This window comes from Daphnia carinata, chromosome 1 (assembly GCF_022539665.2).
Source record: "Daphnia carinata strain CSIRO-1 chromosome 1, CSIRO_AGI_Dcar_HiC_V3, whole genome shotgun sequence".
Taxonomy (NCBI): domain Eukaryota; kingdom Metazoa; phylum Arthropoda; class Branchiopoda; order Diplostraca; family Daphniidae; genus Daphnia; species Daphnia carinata.
Window position 1 is genome coordinate 9,730,344 of NC_081331.1, and position 17,040 is coordinate 9,747,383.

The 17,040-nt window shown below is 40.4% G+C and overlaps 1 protein-coding gene across 2 annotated transcripts; it reads right to left on the reverse strand.

Annotated features, from left to right (window-relative positions):
• Window positions 1–11,862: 11,862 nt before the first annotated feature.
• Window positions 11,863–14,776, reverse strand: LOC130695402 (collagen alpha-1(I) chain-like). 2 transcript variants are annotated; one of them, XM_059497565.1, is made up of 7 exons: window positions 14,641–14,776; window positions 13,866–13,952; window positions 13,499–13,781; window positions 13,118–13,435; window positions 12,939–13,055; window positions 12,472–12,843; window positions 11,863–12,410 (listed from the first exon to the last, which is right to left on the reverse strand). In XM_059497565.1, the coding sequence occupies exons 2-7, from the start codon at window positions 13,884–13,886 to the stop codon at window positions 11,911–11,913; spliced, it is 1,611 nt and encodes a 536-aa protein (XP_059353548.1). In that variant the 5' UTR covers window positions 13,887–13,952; window positions 14,641–14,776; the 3' UTR covers window positions 11,863–11,910. The 2 variants fall into 2 exon arrangements, with proteins under 2 accessions (XP_059353548.1, XP_057374537.1); XM_057518554.2 differs by having other exon boundaries at window positions 14,646–14,718.
• Window positions 14,777–17,040: the final 2,264 nt, after the last annotated feature.

The following is a 17,040-nucleotide window of genomic DNA, read 5'->3' on the forward strand; positions in this document are numbered from 1 at the left end:
CGTAAAAGGGAAAGCTCCACCGTACCAGAAAGAAAAAAAAAGGCGGGGAGAAGTGAAAATCGTCAAAGAAAAAAAAAAGGTACTTCTTCTTTACTGGTTGCTGCTCTTCATTGCTGGCTCTTTGGCGAGTGGAAGAAGACGGGCTGCCTGAGGAAGCCAAGTGACCCAGTTTGTCTACCTCATGCATACGAGGATGGCTCGTTCACAACTCTCCTTTTCCCAGAAAAAATTTCATCTTCTCTTTTGCAGATACAATTCCTTATTTTTGCTCCTTTCTTTCTTCTTTTACCCACCTGATGCACACACACAGCTGCGCTTGCTGAAGAGGTACAATTTTTTTTTTCGGCGTGGCCATCACTCAGCGTATAGTTCTTTCCTTTCACTCCTTTTTGTGTGAATAAATTCACTGACACCTGAATAACATTTAAAGTGAAACCCATACGTGTTCTCCTTCTACCTGATTTTAGAACGAATCATCATCAACGGTACTTTATAACCGTGCGTTATTGCTGAGCGCGGGAGGAAACGGAAATTCAAATTTCAAACCGCCACAGTTTTCATTTTCGCATGTACAAAATCAGTCGGACAGCGTTTCTAGAATACCATCCGGCACGCCGAATTCGAATATCGCTGTGTATTTTCTCTTGTTAGGACACTCACGCATTGAAGAACAGTACCGGTTTGCCAGAAAAGTGAACGATGTCGATAGAGCCGGGCCTAATTCGCATGGGCGGCTTGATGCCATTCACATGGGCATTCCACATTTCATGCGTGACACATTGTCCACGTGTGAGCAAACGGGCACCAATTTTTGGAAATCAGGTTCGTGTTTTTTTGAAATTTTTGAAATGCGGATCTGAGGGGAGTCACGGACCCAGTGTAGGTCACGCATCAAGAAATATCTACGTAAATCACAGATCTCGATTGGTAGTTATGTCGCCAATCGTTAACCTTAATCCCTTAATAAGCAGCTAGCCACTTGTTTGTCTTCTTTCAATCTTGGCATGGCAATTGAACAAGGAAACGGATTCTAGTTGAACCTGTGTTTTACAATTTCGGACGATGTTCAACTCTCAAAGTTTGTAGGTCATTCTACCCGAAAAAAATATATGAAAATGCACGAGGAAGGACAGAGAGAATGAGAGAAAATGAAGAGAAACGATGGATTGCTGAACGAAAAAAAGGAGGACGCGGCCAAGTTGGACTCATCCTGGACGAGAAAGTGCGTGAGCTTTAAGCAGAAGGAGTATATACTCTCACTCCCTCCGTTTGATGGACCAAAGAAAACAAATGAAGTGAAAAATGCGGTGGAAAAAAAAAAACAAACAAAAACAACATGCGGGAGCGCGCATAGCGTTGGTATGAGACCTACTTCTGACATGGCCATTCGATTCGCTTTTGCCTGATGGCGAGAACCGAAGAACAAAAATGAGAATAAAATATTTAAAAAAAAAATAAATATGGGTGTCAGCGGTTTTTTGAGAGCGTTGATGGTTATCTTTTGATTATCGGCCAGATATTCTTATTGTTTCTTTTTTGTTGTTGTTGTTGTTGTTGTTGTTTCGGTGCTACGAAAGAACACTCTTTCTCCGCTTGAGGCTTTAGAAATCTTTTTTGGCCGCAAGCCGGCACTATGGAACGTTGATCCGTTATTCCATCTTCATCCATTAAACGTCAAATGCTCAACTTTTTTGGATATTTTTGTGCCCAACAAAGTGCTGTGTTACTCCATTCCAATAGAGGCTCACATGACCGATTATTGTTGCCATTTCTCCTTGTGGAACGTGGCAACGACACGATGAACGAACCTGAAAAGGTGGGACAGTTATTTGTCTTCCACGTTTGGTAGCAGATCTCTGATGTCCAACTACAAATGAAAGTTACAACAAAGCCAAAGCTATGCTTTTTTTTTGCGTCCCAATCTTAAATCATGATACGAGCGATATTAATCGCTTTTGTTCAATGCAGGTAGACAGGTGAAGATTTCATGAACCCTCACGCTTGTTTCGTGAAGTCTATTGCTGGTTCAACATTTTCGTGATTTTTATCTGTGTATGAGATGTCGTTGAGTTTAATCACGATACGACTGTACTTGCTAGAAAATGGCAATCAACTTAAGAAACAAAAGGGTGTGCCATGGATGGACACAATAGTCCGGACGCACCTGCGAGGAATGGTCAGCAGCTATCGATAAGCAAATTTTGGTTTCATGCCCAATTTTTTTCTTTGTACCAAATAAACTGTGAGTCCACAACACGCATTCTTGACGTGCAAAAAAACGAGAGAACGCTGTTGCCAACAATATCGAAATGGAATAGACCCGTTGGCGAAGCCTCGTGTGTTCCATTTCTCGCGAAGACAAAATTCGGGAAAAAACTACTTGTTTGCCTTCATTTTCTCCAGTTGAATCGGTGCCAACAATTCGCTGTATATACATTTATTTTTTAACCATTTACTTCTTCTGCGAACCTACATGATATCCTGCGTGATTATAGTGAGCAAAAGAGCCGGAAGACGCCCAAGGCGGAGATAGTGAACCAGCCGTTCGATGCTCTCATTGTCTCTCCCGGAGCAAAAGAAAGCTTTCTAATTGAAGCAAGCCAACATCCTTGTTCATTGAATGGCCGCATAGGTTAGCAACAGCGTCTGCATATCAGTAAAAAGTGAAAGGGTGCACGCATTTTACGATGACGGACGAGGAGGATTTGTTTTTTTTTCTTCTCCGCAGGGTTTCATCATTTTCCAGGGCCGTTTCCTGGCTGCAAGGGGAGAAAGTATGTCTATACAGTGAACCATTTTATAATGCGCTCAATTAGATAAGACTCGCTTGAAAGAAAAAAAAAAGGATAACTTATAGCAAAAATGTATGCGGATTTGGCTTAAAAAAAAAGAGGGCGATTGCAAATATATGCGGATTTTATAAAGGAGGACGCATGAATTCGAATAAAGGGCTTTGGCAGGCGGCTATTTATGGAAGCAATGAGTATCCGCAGAAAACAATAATCGCAAGTAGAATTTTATTTTTTAGAAAAATTAACATGTCGATTTTCCGACAAAGAAAGTAGTCCTCATCGTTCCACTTAAATTCTTCGATCGATGCGTTCACCACTTAACGAATGTTGATATCCTTCAATTCGTGAACGAAGCGAAAGAAATCGGATAATCACGAATTGCGGCGAACTTTCAGGCCAATGATCTCATTCGAGACCATTCCGTTTGATAGATACGAAGCATACTTCGTAAAATTGATGAATGAGTAATATCACGGTTCGTAATTTCTCAAACGAAAGTGATTGTAAGTTGATTATTTTTATGATTTTGTCATGAGTGTGCATATGTGAACAACCGGCTTTTCACGGCATTCACAGTCATGCTGGAGGGAACGTGACTTCGTACTTGACAAACAACTTCGAAACAGAATTCGAGTTGAGGAAAAAGAAATGAAACACGAAAACAAGGTCGACTACAATATAGAAGAACACTTAGTCGCCATACTGGTTTTTTTTTTAAATACTTGATTTTAACGCTTGAAAAGGCTCGCCCATCTTTTGTTTATACATTCTGATGATTCTTCCATCTCAAGATTATCCTTGTTCACAAGGAAAGTGAAAGCTTACGGTTCAGGGTTAAGGCTCTGATGCCTCACTGGAGCCGACAGATTTCTTATCTATTTAAAACAAAATTTTGTATTTATCTTATACGTGCGTTTATTTAGCTTAGATTCGATGTGTTTTTTTTTCTTTCTTGTTGGGGGTTTCCCTCGTGCTATTAAACTGGCCAACCGCATCTTTTCACACAGTCCGTTCGATTCATAAAATGGCATTACAACATCACGTGTACTCCTTTCTGCTTGATAAGTTAGAAAACAATGGGCAACTGTGGAGTACATTATACGTGTAACTACCCCGACCTTTCCTGTCCTTTTTTTTATGCTCTTCTGGCGGTATGTACGTTTGTATGATAATGGAATGACTTTCACAGCAAGAGTGATAACCATCCGTCAGATGAGATGGACACATCAAACATTTTTTCGGGTAGTTACACTTGGAAATATCGCTGGCGTTCGTTCATTTCCCTATCGTGAGTGTTCATAAAAGAATTCAAAAAATAAAAAGAACCTTAGTGGTGGGCTCGGGCATCAGATTACATTCACGGTTAGCTATCAAGTTAAAGCGAAAGTATTCCACCATGTTATTTTTCTATTAGTGGTACGACACCATAAAAATTGCTGGCAATAGTAATAAACTAATCTTTTTTTTTTCTCCTACAAAATATTCATGTGTATTTTTGAAAAAAAAAGGTATATGAGGTGTACTTAAATGCATCTAACGTTCCATTTGTCCTTCTTGCTTCCGTTCCGTTTCATCGTGCAAGCGTGGAAAGTGAAAGCTGAAAAGCAACGATTACTGTAGGGGATAGACACAATTACCGAAGGACGTCAACCTCTTTCATTTTGAAAAACTTTTCAAGTATAGCGTTGCAAAAAAAAGGCCATCTTTTTCTATCTTCCGTCTAGCGAAGCACGTAGATTTTTTTGCACGTAAGGTATTCTCCCATTGAAATTCGCCAGCTTTCTCCTCATAAATATTTATGTATTCCCTTTTTTTGGCTTATTCTGACCTACGTGTTTTGCAGCTTGCCAAAGGGGGAAACACGGTTAGCTTTGGTGTTAGTGGTGGTCATCGAAAGAATTTTAATGGGTGAATTTGCTGACTTTCTCCATAATTAAAATGGTTCTTTTTTTTCCAATCCAATTAGCGCTACAGAAAGAAAAATGACCTTTCTCATTCCCACCGTTACTATGTTTACATCTTACAACTTAATATTCTATTCAGAAAAGGGCTTTCATCGCTGGCGGGGGTATGCTCTGAAGTCACGTTGGCGATACAACGTTAATGGGGGTGCGGTTCCAAAACGAAAATTGTCGCATCTTAATCTGCACGAGTTACCCAACCTGTCATCTGGATCGTGTAATAGAAAACGTGTGGCAGACCGTTGTGTTTTTCAGACCGAAACAGAATAATCGCTTCACGCAAAACGGACGAAAAAAGAGTTTTACTGACGACTAAAAAAGGCATTTGAAGTAGAACTGTATATACTTGAAAAACACGAACTTTCCAGGCTCATATGTACGTGGATGATCGTTGATGTGCGTAACAACCTGCTTTTTTATGACATAGTATTTTGCTTAGGTCCTTTTTTTTATTAAGCCATGTATGGCTAAATGAGACGTTATGGAACAAGAGCCGTAACTAAAAACATACTAGCTATGTATAAACATGAATCCGCAAACGTGCACTTTCGTTAGTCAACAACGGGAGCAGCAATAAAAGAAATGCTGGGTTGTTCGGTGAAGCGCGATGTAGTCAAGCGAGAAATTTAAGCGAGAGTCACTCGTCTTCTATAGAGGACCTTCTAACACTTTCACTTCTTTCGACCCAAAAACTTACTATTACAGTAAGCACGCTCGGCAGACTCACGATGGTCGCCTTGCCGACTAGTCTGATGACGAAGCTTGAACAGAATCACGCGTGATGTCATTGAAGTGGCGGACGTTTCGCTTGTTAACACCTATCATGGTGGATGTTCGTAATAAACAGGCTGGACTCTTAAAATTTTATTTCTACAAAAAGCTGAATGATAAAGAAAAGGACACATTAAAGAAGAAAAAAATGTAGTATAGACAAACATGAAAGGCTCACGTACGCAACGTGGAAAGGCCAATGATAAGCGCGTCGGAATTAAGGCCCATGGTATTTAACGAGCCAGGATTTTTAAAAAGAGGTTTACTCGCACATAAAGAAAGCTAGAATTCCAGATCAGTGATCACGATTGTCATATTCCCGCGTCCCACGGTGATGACAAGTTGATTTCTCAAACAATAAAAAGGTTAACGTGACTGGGCGTTTTATATCAAACCATTCGTTGTTTATTTGATAAACATAAATGCAACTTGAATCAGGCTTGGCTGAAATATTACAACTTTTGGTTAAACTAGGCTGTTATAAGTAGGCACATTTACATTTAGATTCCAAATTGCTTATTGGAATTTCATTAATTGCTCGACCGCAACAGCACTCAGCAAATAAACCAAGCTGTAGTTAACAAGCCTGTCAACATTGTGGTTACGGTTTGCCACGTGTAGGTGGTTTCGATAGCTTCTTTGTTTCACCCATTTCATTTGATACTGAAGGAAGGCATAGTGAAGGCCAACTATTTTTAAACTGGAAAATGCTAGATCACCGATGAACTTTGTTTTCAAGGTCTTCCAGTAACCCCCCTAACTTACCCTTCTTCTTCCTACAGGTGACTTTCTCTCGTTACATGTGCACTTTATGTTTGTTTGCGAACAACAAGAACAAAACATTTTTTTTTAACGGCAACGTTTGCGTTCGGCGAAAAGTCATTAAGTTTGTTATGACAACACTTTAGCTAAACCACAATCTCGTTGTGGCGTTGTAGTTTTTTCAATGAGAAGTTGCTTTCCAATTGAACAACATTTTGAAAATTAATGATGTTCCAGCAGCCGTGCGGCACCGTAACGCTAACGAATGAAATGAATCATCGTCGTTCTCAGGATCTGGAGCATTTTGTGAAAAGAAATGTATTATTTACAATGTTTGGTTATGACCTCTCAGACGAGGAATAATCACAATATGAAAACCAATACCCTTTGCCATAGTAAGCGACTGTAGTGAGAACCCAAATACAGCCAAGCTTTAAATTTATTTTCAAACCAAATATGGTAAAATGAACCCCTCGTCGTATTTCTGGAAAAATAGAAGGGAAAAAACTAGTTTTTTTTTTAATACAAATAATTTCAAGTGAAAGCTTGTACACCATTACAGAGCTTGGGGTCACTTTTTACCTGTATACTTGACGTACCTGAATTTTGCACGCTCCATCTGCTATGCATTCTTTCGCGTGAAATAAAAAAGGTGGAAAACCCTACACACTAAGACCGAAAGTACTTTTAAAGTGATAACTTTCCCTTGAGACATTCTTTTTAATTAAAAAAAAATATATACGACACTTTAGTCCATTTGCCGGGGTCAAACCTTTGGTTAACATGTTATGGCCACTATATCATTTTCGGACATGTTTTCTTTTACTAAACAACTCAGAGGTATACAGGTTCGATTGTCTCCTTTTTTATCCACGTTGTCTATGTAGTTAATGCTCTGGCTCTAGACGTGCAATGACCGAAGCAATCGACGCTTTGTACAAGTCGTGGCCTTCAGCGTTTGCGACACACATGTTTCAACCCACGTAAGTTATTTAATAGTGTACCAAACACGTTTTTTTCTAGAAATAACAAACAATCGAACATTAGCAAACAATGAAACTTCGAGAGTTGAGACGTTGAGAAGACAGGATTGATTGTTTTACATGACTGCTGGAACAGCGGACAGGCAAGTAGCCCCAAAATGGTAGCCTACCTTTCACTTTAACCTGCTTTCCGCTTTATTACTTTAACCTCTCTGATGGAAGGTAAAGTACGTTTTTTTTTATCTCACGGAAACATCCTCCTTCTTCAACTGCGCATTTTTTTTCTTGACCTATTTTGAACCATGACCTATTTGTCCTTCATCCGTTTTTTATTTTGGAAGCTCAAAACAATTGTCTCTTCATTTTTCTTGCCAGTTGACAATCGTTTTCTTTGTCACTTACCCTGACCTTACTTGAGAAACCTACGCTTGCCCTCCTAGATATGATGATGAGATTTAAGTTACTAAAAGGTAGCTTAACTATCTTGAATTTCTCTCACAGGTTTCGGTCCCTTAAACTTTGTTTTCATAAATTTTAATCAATTCATAACCACGCGAGCCCCCGGAAGCCATTGTCTCTTCTCAATTTTCGCATTCTTCTTGATTGTAATGTTGTTTCCTAATACTGTAGTGCTATCACGTTTTGAATATTGAACTTGCTTGTAAAACAGAGAGTAGTGGCTTTTCGACGAAAAATAAGATATCGAGTTCTAAAGCGTGAAGATTACATCAAGATATAGCTTTCTAATATATTCATGAATATGTTATTGTAGTGTAGGTCACATTAGTTTTGAATGTAATCGGGAATTCGTGTATCCGATAGATTTATTCTGCCTTTAGCGGCTGAAGATCCTTTATTACGCTAACTTACCGTGTGTGATGCCAGCGTCGTACCACGCCTTAAATAAAATTTTTTAATAATGGGACAAAAAAAATATATAAGCTCACAATAACATCTAACGATTCTTGGCAGTTGGGTAAAACATCAATAATTAGAGCGCATCGATAGCCGCAAAGGTATAAGAATTTAATTTTAACGACGCACCGCAAACACCGCAGACACCGCAATGAGGTAGACAGTCAAAAGCGTGTAATCACGCATTTCTAAGTTAGTCTATGCTATACACGACGATCATTTTCTGGAGTTCGTATGCCTGTAAGGATGCTCTGTACATCCCTATGTATATACAGGAAGATAAAACGATGCAACGGTCAAACGCTATTCCTCGAAAATGTAATTTTTAATTCAAAGAAAGAGTTGAAATATTCCTGGAGGAATAGGTTAATGCAGAGGCCAGCTTTCTAACGTTTGTTTAGAAGCTGGCTTTTCTCGACTGTTTTGTTACAGACAACACAATTATTTTTTGTGGCTTCGATTGTGACAAGTTAAAAACTATGACAGCGACAGATTGCCAAAAATGCCGACGTTTGCGAAAGAAATCTGGTTTGATAAGCGGAATGAAACGTGTAGAATTTAGACAACAATGACTCGTGTGCGAACAAAGCAAAAGAGTCGGAGAACAGCCCTTAAGGTGTGTGTCCTTTAGCGCACGAAAGTTCTCACTCACGAGCGCAAAAACGAACCAGACGATCCGAATTTTTGTTCCGGCAAATGCGGCCCTTTTAAGTGCGTGTAACATCTGCAACATTTCGTGATGTAAGGAATGTGTTTATCCTTTCTTTTTTTTGCTCGCTATTAAGTCCAGCACATTATAGACTTCTCCAATGTTTGGGCCTTTCTCTGTTAACGTCATTAGCTCTTCTTACGTTTCCTCGGGCGTGAACGAAAAATAAAAAAAAGCGCATCGCATCAAAGTGAAAAGAGCGTAAAAAAAGAAATAACAATACAAAATCGATAATAGGTCAAGAATGTAACGCCCTAACCCAGTAAAGAAAAAAAAAGAAAATAAATTTTTCTATAGTAAATCGTTTCAATCGTTGCGACATCGTTTATAAATCTATAGTTATGGAAGCGGGTCGGGAAGACACGCGTCTAACGGGAAAAATAAAAGGGGGACGTGGACTAGACGGAAAAAAAAAAAAAAAAAAAGAAACATGTCGAGAAAGTGCAGTTTTCTCGGCTATTGACGTAGCGTACGGTTATATACGTTTCTAGCCAAAATGTTTGTGAATGTATATAGTATGGAAAAAGTTCCGGGGAAAACCTAGCGGCTATAGAAGGATTGCGTGCTGGGCTACTTCAACCACGGATGACTTGTTCCACTTTCCCTACCAACCCCCCCCCCCCTTCATGTTTCTTTCATCTTTTTTCGTTTTTCTTTTTAAGTGCAACATTCGCATTAATGGAAAACAAAAGTTTCTGCAATTGCCAACATAATGAGCTTCATATTCGTCTAAATCGGCTTTAAAGGCATGTGTCGCTTTTGTGGTTATTGATGTGTCATGCTACTTTTCATTCACATCCCGCCTTCCATCTCGTTTTTATTTTTTCTTAAATTTTATTCTTTTGTTTTTTTCTATGTTTTCGATTGCCATGTTTTTGACAGCTTAGCCTCGATCGTCAGCACTCCTCCGAGCAGAACGCGGTACGTTTAAAAATGTCCCATTTCATTCGACGAACGTGTTAAAGATGTTGGCCATAAATCACTGGATGAAATTGAGGACACGACAAAATTTGAACTTAAATACTTTATTTTAGGAGGTCATAGTGAAACTACACCTCCATTTTAGACGCATTTGAATTCAACGTGAATTAATGTGACGACCGTGAGGTTGCCGAAGCGTAGCTTTCTTGTTCCCTTGGATTCGTATTATCCTGGTGAGGAAGGTCGAATTGAATGTACAGGATAAAAATCGATCATAAATTATTTTCATTTTCCCGTCAGCATTGATTACATTTTAGTTTAAACGTAGAACAACAAGTTGAAGGGGAAAAACGCGCAATGGATGGGTTCATACTATATATCCTGAGGTGTAACATATTTCCATAATGATATCAGGGCTGATGTGAAAGCGAATCCCAGGGTGAAAAAAAAAGTGAATGACAATGTCCCTGAAGCTGTTTCACAAATGAAAATGAAATTGGGGGAATACGATACGGCATCTTTTCATTGACGGAAATTATGTGAATCGAATAAATGTGTCTGGAACACACACACACACAGAAAAAAAAATGGTGAGATATAGAGTCTTTAATAAATACACAGGTGAAAGCCGGTGGGTTTACTAGGGAAATACCCCAACCAGAAAAGAACAATGGAAGAATTTAATTTCCACATTTTGGTTTCTTATATCGTGAGTTATAGCACTTCAACATCACGCTATCTCAGAAACGCTTTTTTTTTTCTTCTTATACGATCATATCAGCCCTGAAGGTATCAACTTTCGTTTTCATCTAGATGCTGTTGCCTGCCCAATGCGTCAGTCTTTCCAGTGATATGCAATCGAATGAAACAAAACAGAAAAACAGTGCGAAAAGTAACGCTGTTAGGACACACCCACTTGGGGTCACTCAACCGGAAATATGTCATCAAAAATGGAGTCGTAGTAGAGAAACTATACATGGTCAAGCTGGCTAGCGTTAGCCTCATTTCTCACCATGTTGATGTTGTTATTTTTTTTTGCTGTTGTGTGGCACACTTTATTGTACTAACGCGTCGTAGACTCACGCAGCCAAACACGCGCGTTGGGCGTTCACGTTCAAAAATAGACTGACGTGCGCGCTAGATTTCCTTAAATTGAAACGCTTTTTATGCGTGATTTTTTTAAAATGTAAAGTCGGCTGTGTTACAGTAGCTTGTGAAATTTGCGAATATGCGTAATGAGACAGGAAAACAAGGAAGATTGAGGTAAAGAGGCCACAGGGTCTCTCAGGATCTTGCTAGAACCACAATAAGCTGCTGTAACAAAAATCTTTTTCTTAATGTTTTTGGGAAGCTGAGCATTCCCATACGTCAGTTGATATTTTAGGTTCATTAAGTACCAATACAGCCATTGGCGGAAAATTCTATTGAAAGGCATTCAAAGCTGTCACGTCCAAATACAAACGGAAATTTCTTCGGCAAACCCTTTATGGGTCTATATATACCTAAGGCGGACAGCTTTGCCAATTTCGCTTTTTGCATTAAACATAGCGAAAGGTAAGTGAACCCTGAAAGTCTTTGTTTCCCTAAGAAAAACAAAGAACAATTTTAGGATGGGCTTTTATATGAAGAAAGTTTTCTCCTAGTTAATTGACAAGTGAAAAAAAAAAAAAAGAAAATACACTTTTATCAGTTGTTCTGCAAAGCGCTTAAGTTAATGTGTCATTTCTCCGACTTTCCCAACAATGGAATAGTCATGTAAGGGAGAGTGTGCGACAGTTGGATCCGCAACGTGAAAGAGAAATCAAGTTAATCAATCAAATTTGGCAGGATCAAATAAATTATATTTAACGTTCGCAACAATAAATCGAAAATAACTTGAACAATTTAGTTTTGACAACATGGGTTTGTGCTTCTAAAAAAAAAGAAAGGGCACTAGAACTTTGATGTCTTTTCTCTTAAATAGATTTCTCATTATGAACTGACTTTTAAACACGTACTGGAAACCATTCGGATAAGAATCGCAGAGTATTTTTGAGTTTGCCCTTGGATGGGTTCATAAAATGCGGAACGCAGGGCCATTTACTTATGTCCGTCGTTCAATTCCAATAGCTGCTGGGCAATGCTGGAGATAGGAAACCTAAATCGACAGCTGTTGCTGTGCTGCCCGATTTGACATCGGGAAGATCCGTAATTTTCGATTCTTTCGATTGCAATCTGTAATTTTGCGAAGAATATCCTGATCCTCCTCCACTGTAACTCGGTGGGCTGTACGAAGGTTTCTCGTAGGTAGGTGCGGAATATGAAGGTCCGGGCGGTCCTGGATATCCATCGACACCTGGCTTACCACGTGGTCCAATTTGTCCCTCTGGACCTGGAACACCTGGGTAACCCGGTGGTCCTGGTTTTCCTTGAGTGCCTGCCGGCCCCGAAGGTCCGATAGGTCCTATTGGGCCTTGACGTCCTGGCGTCCCATTGAAACCCGGTGGACCTGATTTACCTTGTGGACCGACTGGACCAGGTTCTCCAGGATAACCTGGAGTGCCAGTTGGACCTGGTGGGCCCTCTTTACCTGGTTTTCCAGGAAATCCCGGTGCTCCTGATCAGGAAATGCGAAACATTAGTGGAGGGATCAATAATTTGAATTCTTTATTATTTACCCGTGTAGCCAGGAGGTCCAACAGGACCAACTGGTCCTACGGGACCGGGGAACCCGTCTTTTCCTGGTGTTCCATTGTATCCAGGATCTCCTTTAGGTCCTCTCGGTCCAGGAACTTTGCTCGGTGCTCCGGGATATCCGTCTTTTCCGGGAGTACCTGGCAGTCCATTGTATCCTGCATCTCCTTTTGGCCCGGCTTTCCCGGGGTAACCTGGAAGTCCATCTTTGCCAGGATAACCAGCTGGACCAACGGGACCTACTGGCCCTAACGATCCTTTTGGACCAGGCCCGCCAGGCAATCCTGGAAAGCCATCTTTACCGGGATACCCAGCAGGACCCACAGAGCCCGGACGTCCTTCTTTACCAGGACGACCTTGTTGGAATTAAAAATATGTGTGTGTTAAACAAAATCATAAACCATCATGTGTTTGTAAAGATATAACGGACGTAGCAGCAGGGAAAACTGACCTGGGTATCCAATATCTCCTTTGGCTCCAACCGGTCCTGGCCCTCCGGGCAAGCCATCCTTTCCGTTATAACCAGGAGGTCCAATCAATCCAGGTGGTCCAGCTTTACCTGGGTAACCTGCAGATAATATAAGAGATAAGCCGTTGCTAGTTAAAAGACTGTGCCAAAAAAGGAAGTACCTCTTTCTCCAGGAATGCCTTGTTTTCCAGGAATTCCATCGTAGCCAGGTAGTCCTCTTTCGCCCGCTAGTCCCCTCGGGCCGGGAGATCCGTTTTTACCTGGGTATCCAGGTGCACCAATAGCACCAGGATAGCCTGGAGCACCTGTGTCACCTTTATAGCCCGCTGGACCAGGTGGACCTGGAGGGCCGGGTGGCCCGGGAAGATACTTCGGCTTCTCGTAGCCCCCACCACCATAGCCTCCTCCTCCTCCTCCTCGGTATCCACCTCCACCATGTCCACCACCTCCATATCGTCCTTCTTCAGCGTACTCTCCATCTTTTTTTTAAATGTAATTATCTCATCAAAAAACTTAAACATTTCATCTTTTCATTTGCACACCTCGTCCAACTTCTATGCCGAAAGAAGATCCTGGTGGACCGGGAGGGCCAGGTGGTCCAGGAGGACCTTTCAGCCATGGTAAGTAATCAAAAAAGCGTTCCCACTGTTCTTGTATTTTCTGAATGTTAGCTCTTTCTGCAGCTGGATAAGCATCCGGATCCGAACCGTAAGGATTTAAGGATGCCCATTCATCTCTTGAAATCGGAATTTTATCAATAGGCTTTCGTCGAGGGGTGGCCGTTGCAAGTGAAAGAAATGTCGTCACCAATAGCGTTGCCTTAATCTATTAAGAACATTACAGTCAATGATTACACCTGCGAAACAGGTAAATTGTTAGTCACGGTAAGGTGCTATAAGCTAAACTAACCAGCACGTTAATGGCAGACATTTTGACACAGTTCGGCTGGCTTGGTGGTCAACGGTTGAATAGCACAGCACTTGGTTACGTCCCTGCCTTTTGAAAAAAAAAAAACAAAAAAAAAAAACGTGTAAAAGGAATAAAGCTTGCTATTACAGCACAATTTAGTACGATCGGTGAGTGGAACAACATAACGTTTTGTATGCCTTGCGGTGCAAAAGCAGCTACACGTACGTGCGTATGAATTTACGTAGTGTCCTTAACATTACTCCGTCCATGTTTCTATTTTTGTCAGCGTAAATCCCAAAACCTCGATGTTAAATAGAACAAACTGATGAGCTTAACACCTTTAGTAAGAGGTTATGTCGATAGTTTAAAGTTAAAAATTGAGTATGCGAAAATAGTAATAACATTGACCGTTGGCTACGAATATTCCAAGGCACGTGCGTGAACTTTAAGAATCGCACAACAGTATTCTAAAGGTCATTTCCTTGAATTTGGCATTTAACACGGAGAAGATATAATACCAAAATGAATAATAGGAAATTGTTTCTTAATAAATACAGAAATATGATTTATGAGATAGTGTGATTATGATTTCCCTAATACTTCGTCACAAACAAATTAGTGTACGAGTTTAGGAATTCTACTTGCGGATGATGCACAGGTATACGAGAATGACGAAGCACATATCCAATTAGCGCACGTAACGTGTGTCAAAAACGAAAATGTCTTCTTGTACTTGAGAGGTATTTGGATGAAAATCTGATTCTCTAGTACGTACCTCACTGGGAAAAGAGTCTGAATGTTGTACCACGAACTGCCTGCAGTTTGGCACTGACTAGGGCTGAGAGACCATCGGCCGTTTAAGTAGGTGACGCCTTACGATGAAGAGATGAAAAAATTCCCGCGACGCTCACGTAGCTTCTGGTGCACCTCGTAATAAACACCGATTGTTCCAAAAGAATAGGGGCGATCTGCCGGACGGAGGACCCCCACCTGGAGCTTCAAAACAGCGTCCATATCCTAGCGGAATAGACATCGTTCACCGGCTTTTTATTCTTAACCTAATCGCCAATAAAATTCTCTCATGGACTGTAACCACTTCCTCAAATACCGTAGACCCTTGACAAAAGTAGTGCACGTGTTAGTAAATGTGTTTCTGATTTATCGTTTGTTTCGTGTTCTTTGTTTGCTCGATTTCTGAAACAGATTTGGTTGAACACCTGATAAAAGGAACCTACGGGATAAGCAAAAAAAAAAATATGTAAAATACGGTTAAATTCGATTACGGAAAAGCTAGTAAATTAAAAACTCAACGAAGCGTTTAAGTGCTTACCCATTGACTTCAGCTGGAACCGTTTGCCCACACGCCGCTGGTAAAAAAACAAAAAACATTTCGCGTGACCGCGGACGTGCTAAAATCTTATGTAAATTTTCAGCTGCTGGGCGTTTGTTTCGTCACATTCATTTGATTTTCGATTTTTTCCTGCCAAGTTTTTTTTTTAAATTACTATTAAAGATTAGAAAAAGACCGTACACAATGACAAATGACTTACTACAATTATATGTGGATTCCCCCGAATTACAGAGGGTGTGCAGAGACTGTTGAGATGCGCGTTACCGTACGATGCGGAACAAGCTACGCAACAGGAATCCTCTTATGAATAGCCAGTCTGCCGTGTAGAGTTTGTATAGGTAGTATGTAACCCAGTGTGTTTACCGTTATACCCCGCCGGTGAGAATACAATACCCTGCTCCAGAATTGGAATTTTTATACACGTATACATTTCTATACATTTGCGGGTGGAGGGGAGGGGGGAGATAAGTAATTGACGGAACACGAAATCATGGGGTGAAAAATCAGATGGGATAATTTTTAAATCACATCAGAAGAAATGAAATTGAGGATAGCTGTGCGGTTGTACACTTGATGAATCCGGTGTTCTATTTTGAACGGCGCCAATTTTAAACGTCAATTTTTTTGCTTGATCATTTTGGCTGTCCTCATATGGGAGCAGGCGGACAAAAGCGGTTTAACACGCAGTAAATATAGGTTACTCTATGATGGTTACACCTATTAGTCCAACTGTACATCTCTCTCTCTCTTTTTACGACGATGCATGCAATGATTCTTTTTAAGACGTAATTGAGAGAGAAATCTAGGTGATTCAGCAATCTAAATGTGACGACGGAGAAATCTTGTCCTTCTTAATTCATGCGACTATTTTCAGTCGATCTAGATGAAAATCATTATCGCAACTTGTTTCTTGTCTCGCCATAAGAGCCCAGCTCCGGTTCGTAATAAATTCATATTAGCTTTGAAAAAAAAACAAAAATGCGATCCGCTATGCTATCTCGTCTTCTGGTTACCTAATGCAACTGGTCACGAATTCATAACAGTTACGTGACTGGCCAACCGGTACCAGCAATAGAAGAGACGTGAAGCGTACGACCGTCAGCAAGTCCACCATATGTTGCACACACCATTCACGGCTATTGACAAGAAAAGAGACAGGGCATGCTGAAGCTATCTTGGGGATGACTTAGCCGTCTTCACTCAGACAGACAGCAACGCCACAGGTATACAGCAAAAATGGTTCCTGAAAAGCGAAAAAAACAAACAAACAACATTGGAAGAGAAAGCTTATAACAGTAAGTTGGTAATCGAAGCCTAATTTGAAATTTCGCTTTAAATGAAACTATACGGTACAGACCCGTAGGATCATCGCAAACGTTTAAATTGAAGACTGACATCCTTGATCGATCTCGCCCCTAGTTTGTAATTCGAGAAAGTCTTGTTCAAGTTCGCATTACGCCCTTTTCGAGATACGTATTTGGAGTGTAGATACGTAAAGATTCAAGGCGCCAGGTATGTATAAGAAAAGGTAATATAAAAGCTAGAGGGCGAAACGGACAGGAAAACAAAAAGGACTATGACAAACTGCTATGTTTTCTTTTTAGGTACTTGGCCCGTCGGATAGAACAAGCGATGTTTACCCCCTCTTTCTTTTTAGCTTAAGGAAAAATGCTTCTATGATTTTGCTTGCCGCAATTTGCTGTCGAACACATACGAGTACGTTTGCGCAAGATATCGAGACATACGCCCACAGCTGGAATGTTTGTTAAGCTTTCACAAAAAATAAAAATAAATAAGTTAAACGACAAATCGGGGATTTTGTGA

Coding starts and splice junctions, on each gene's coding strand:
- LOC130695402 (XM_059497565.1), bottom strand. CDS start 13,886: ATGTCTGCCATTAACGTGCTG. Junction 13,782..13,865: donor TGTCTGCCATTAACGTGCTG/GTTAGTTTAGCT, acceptor TGTTCTTAATAG/ATTAAGGCAACGCTATTGGT. Junction 13,436..13,498: donor CGGCATAGAAGTTGGACGAG/GTGTGCAAATGA, acceptor TTTAAAAAAAAG/ATGGAGAGTACGCTGAAGAA.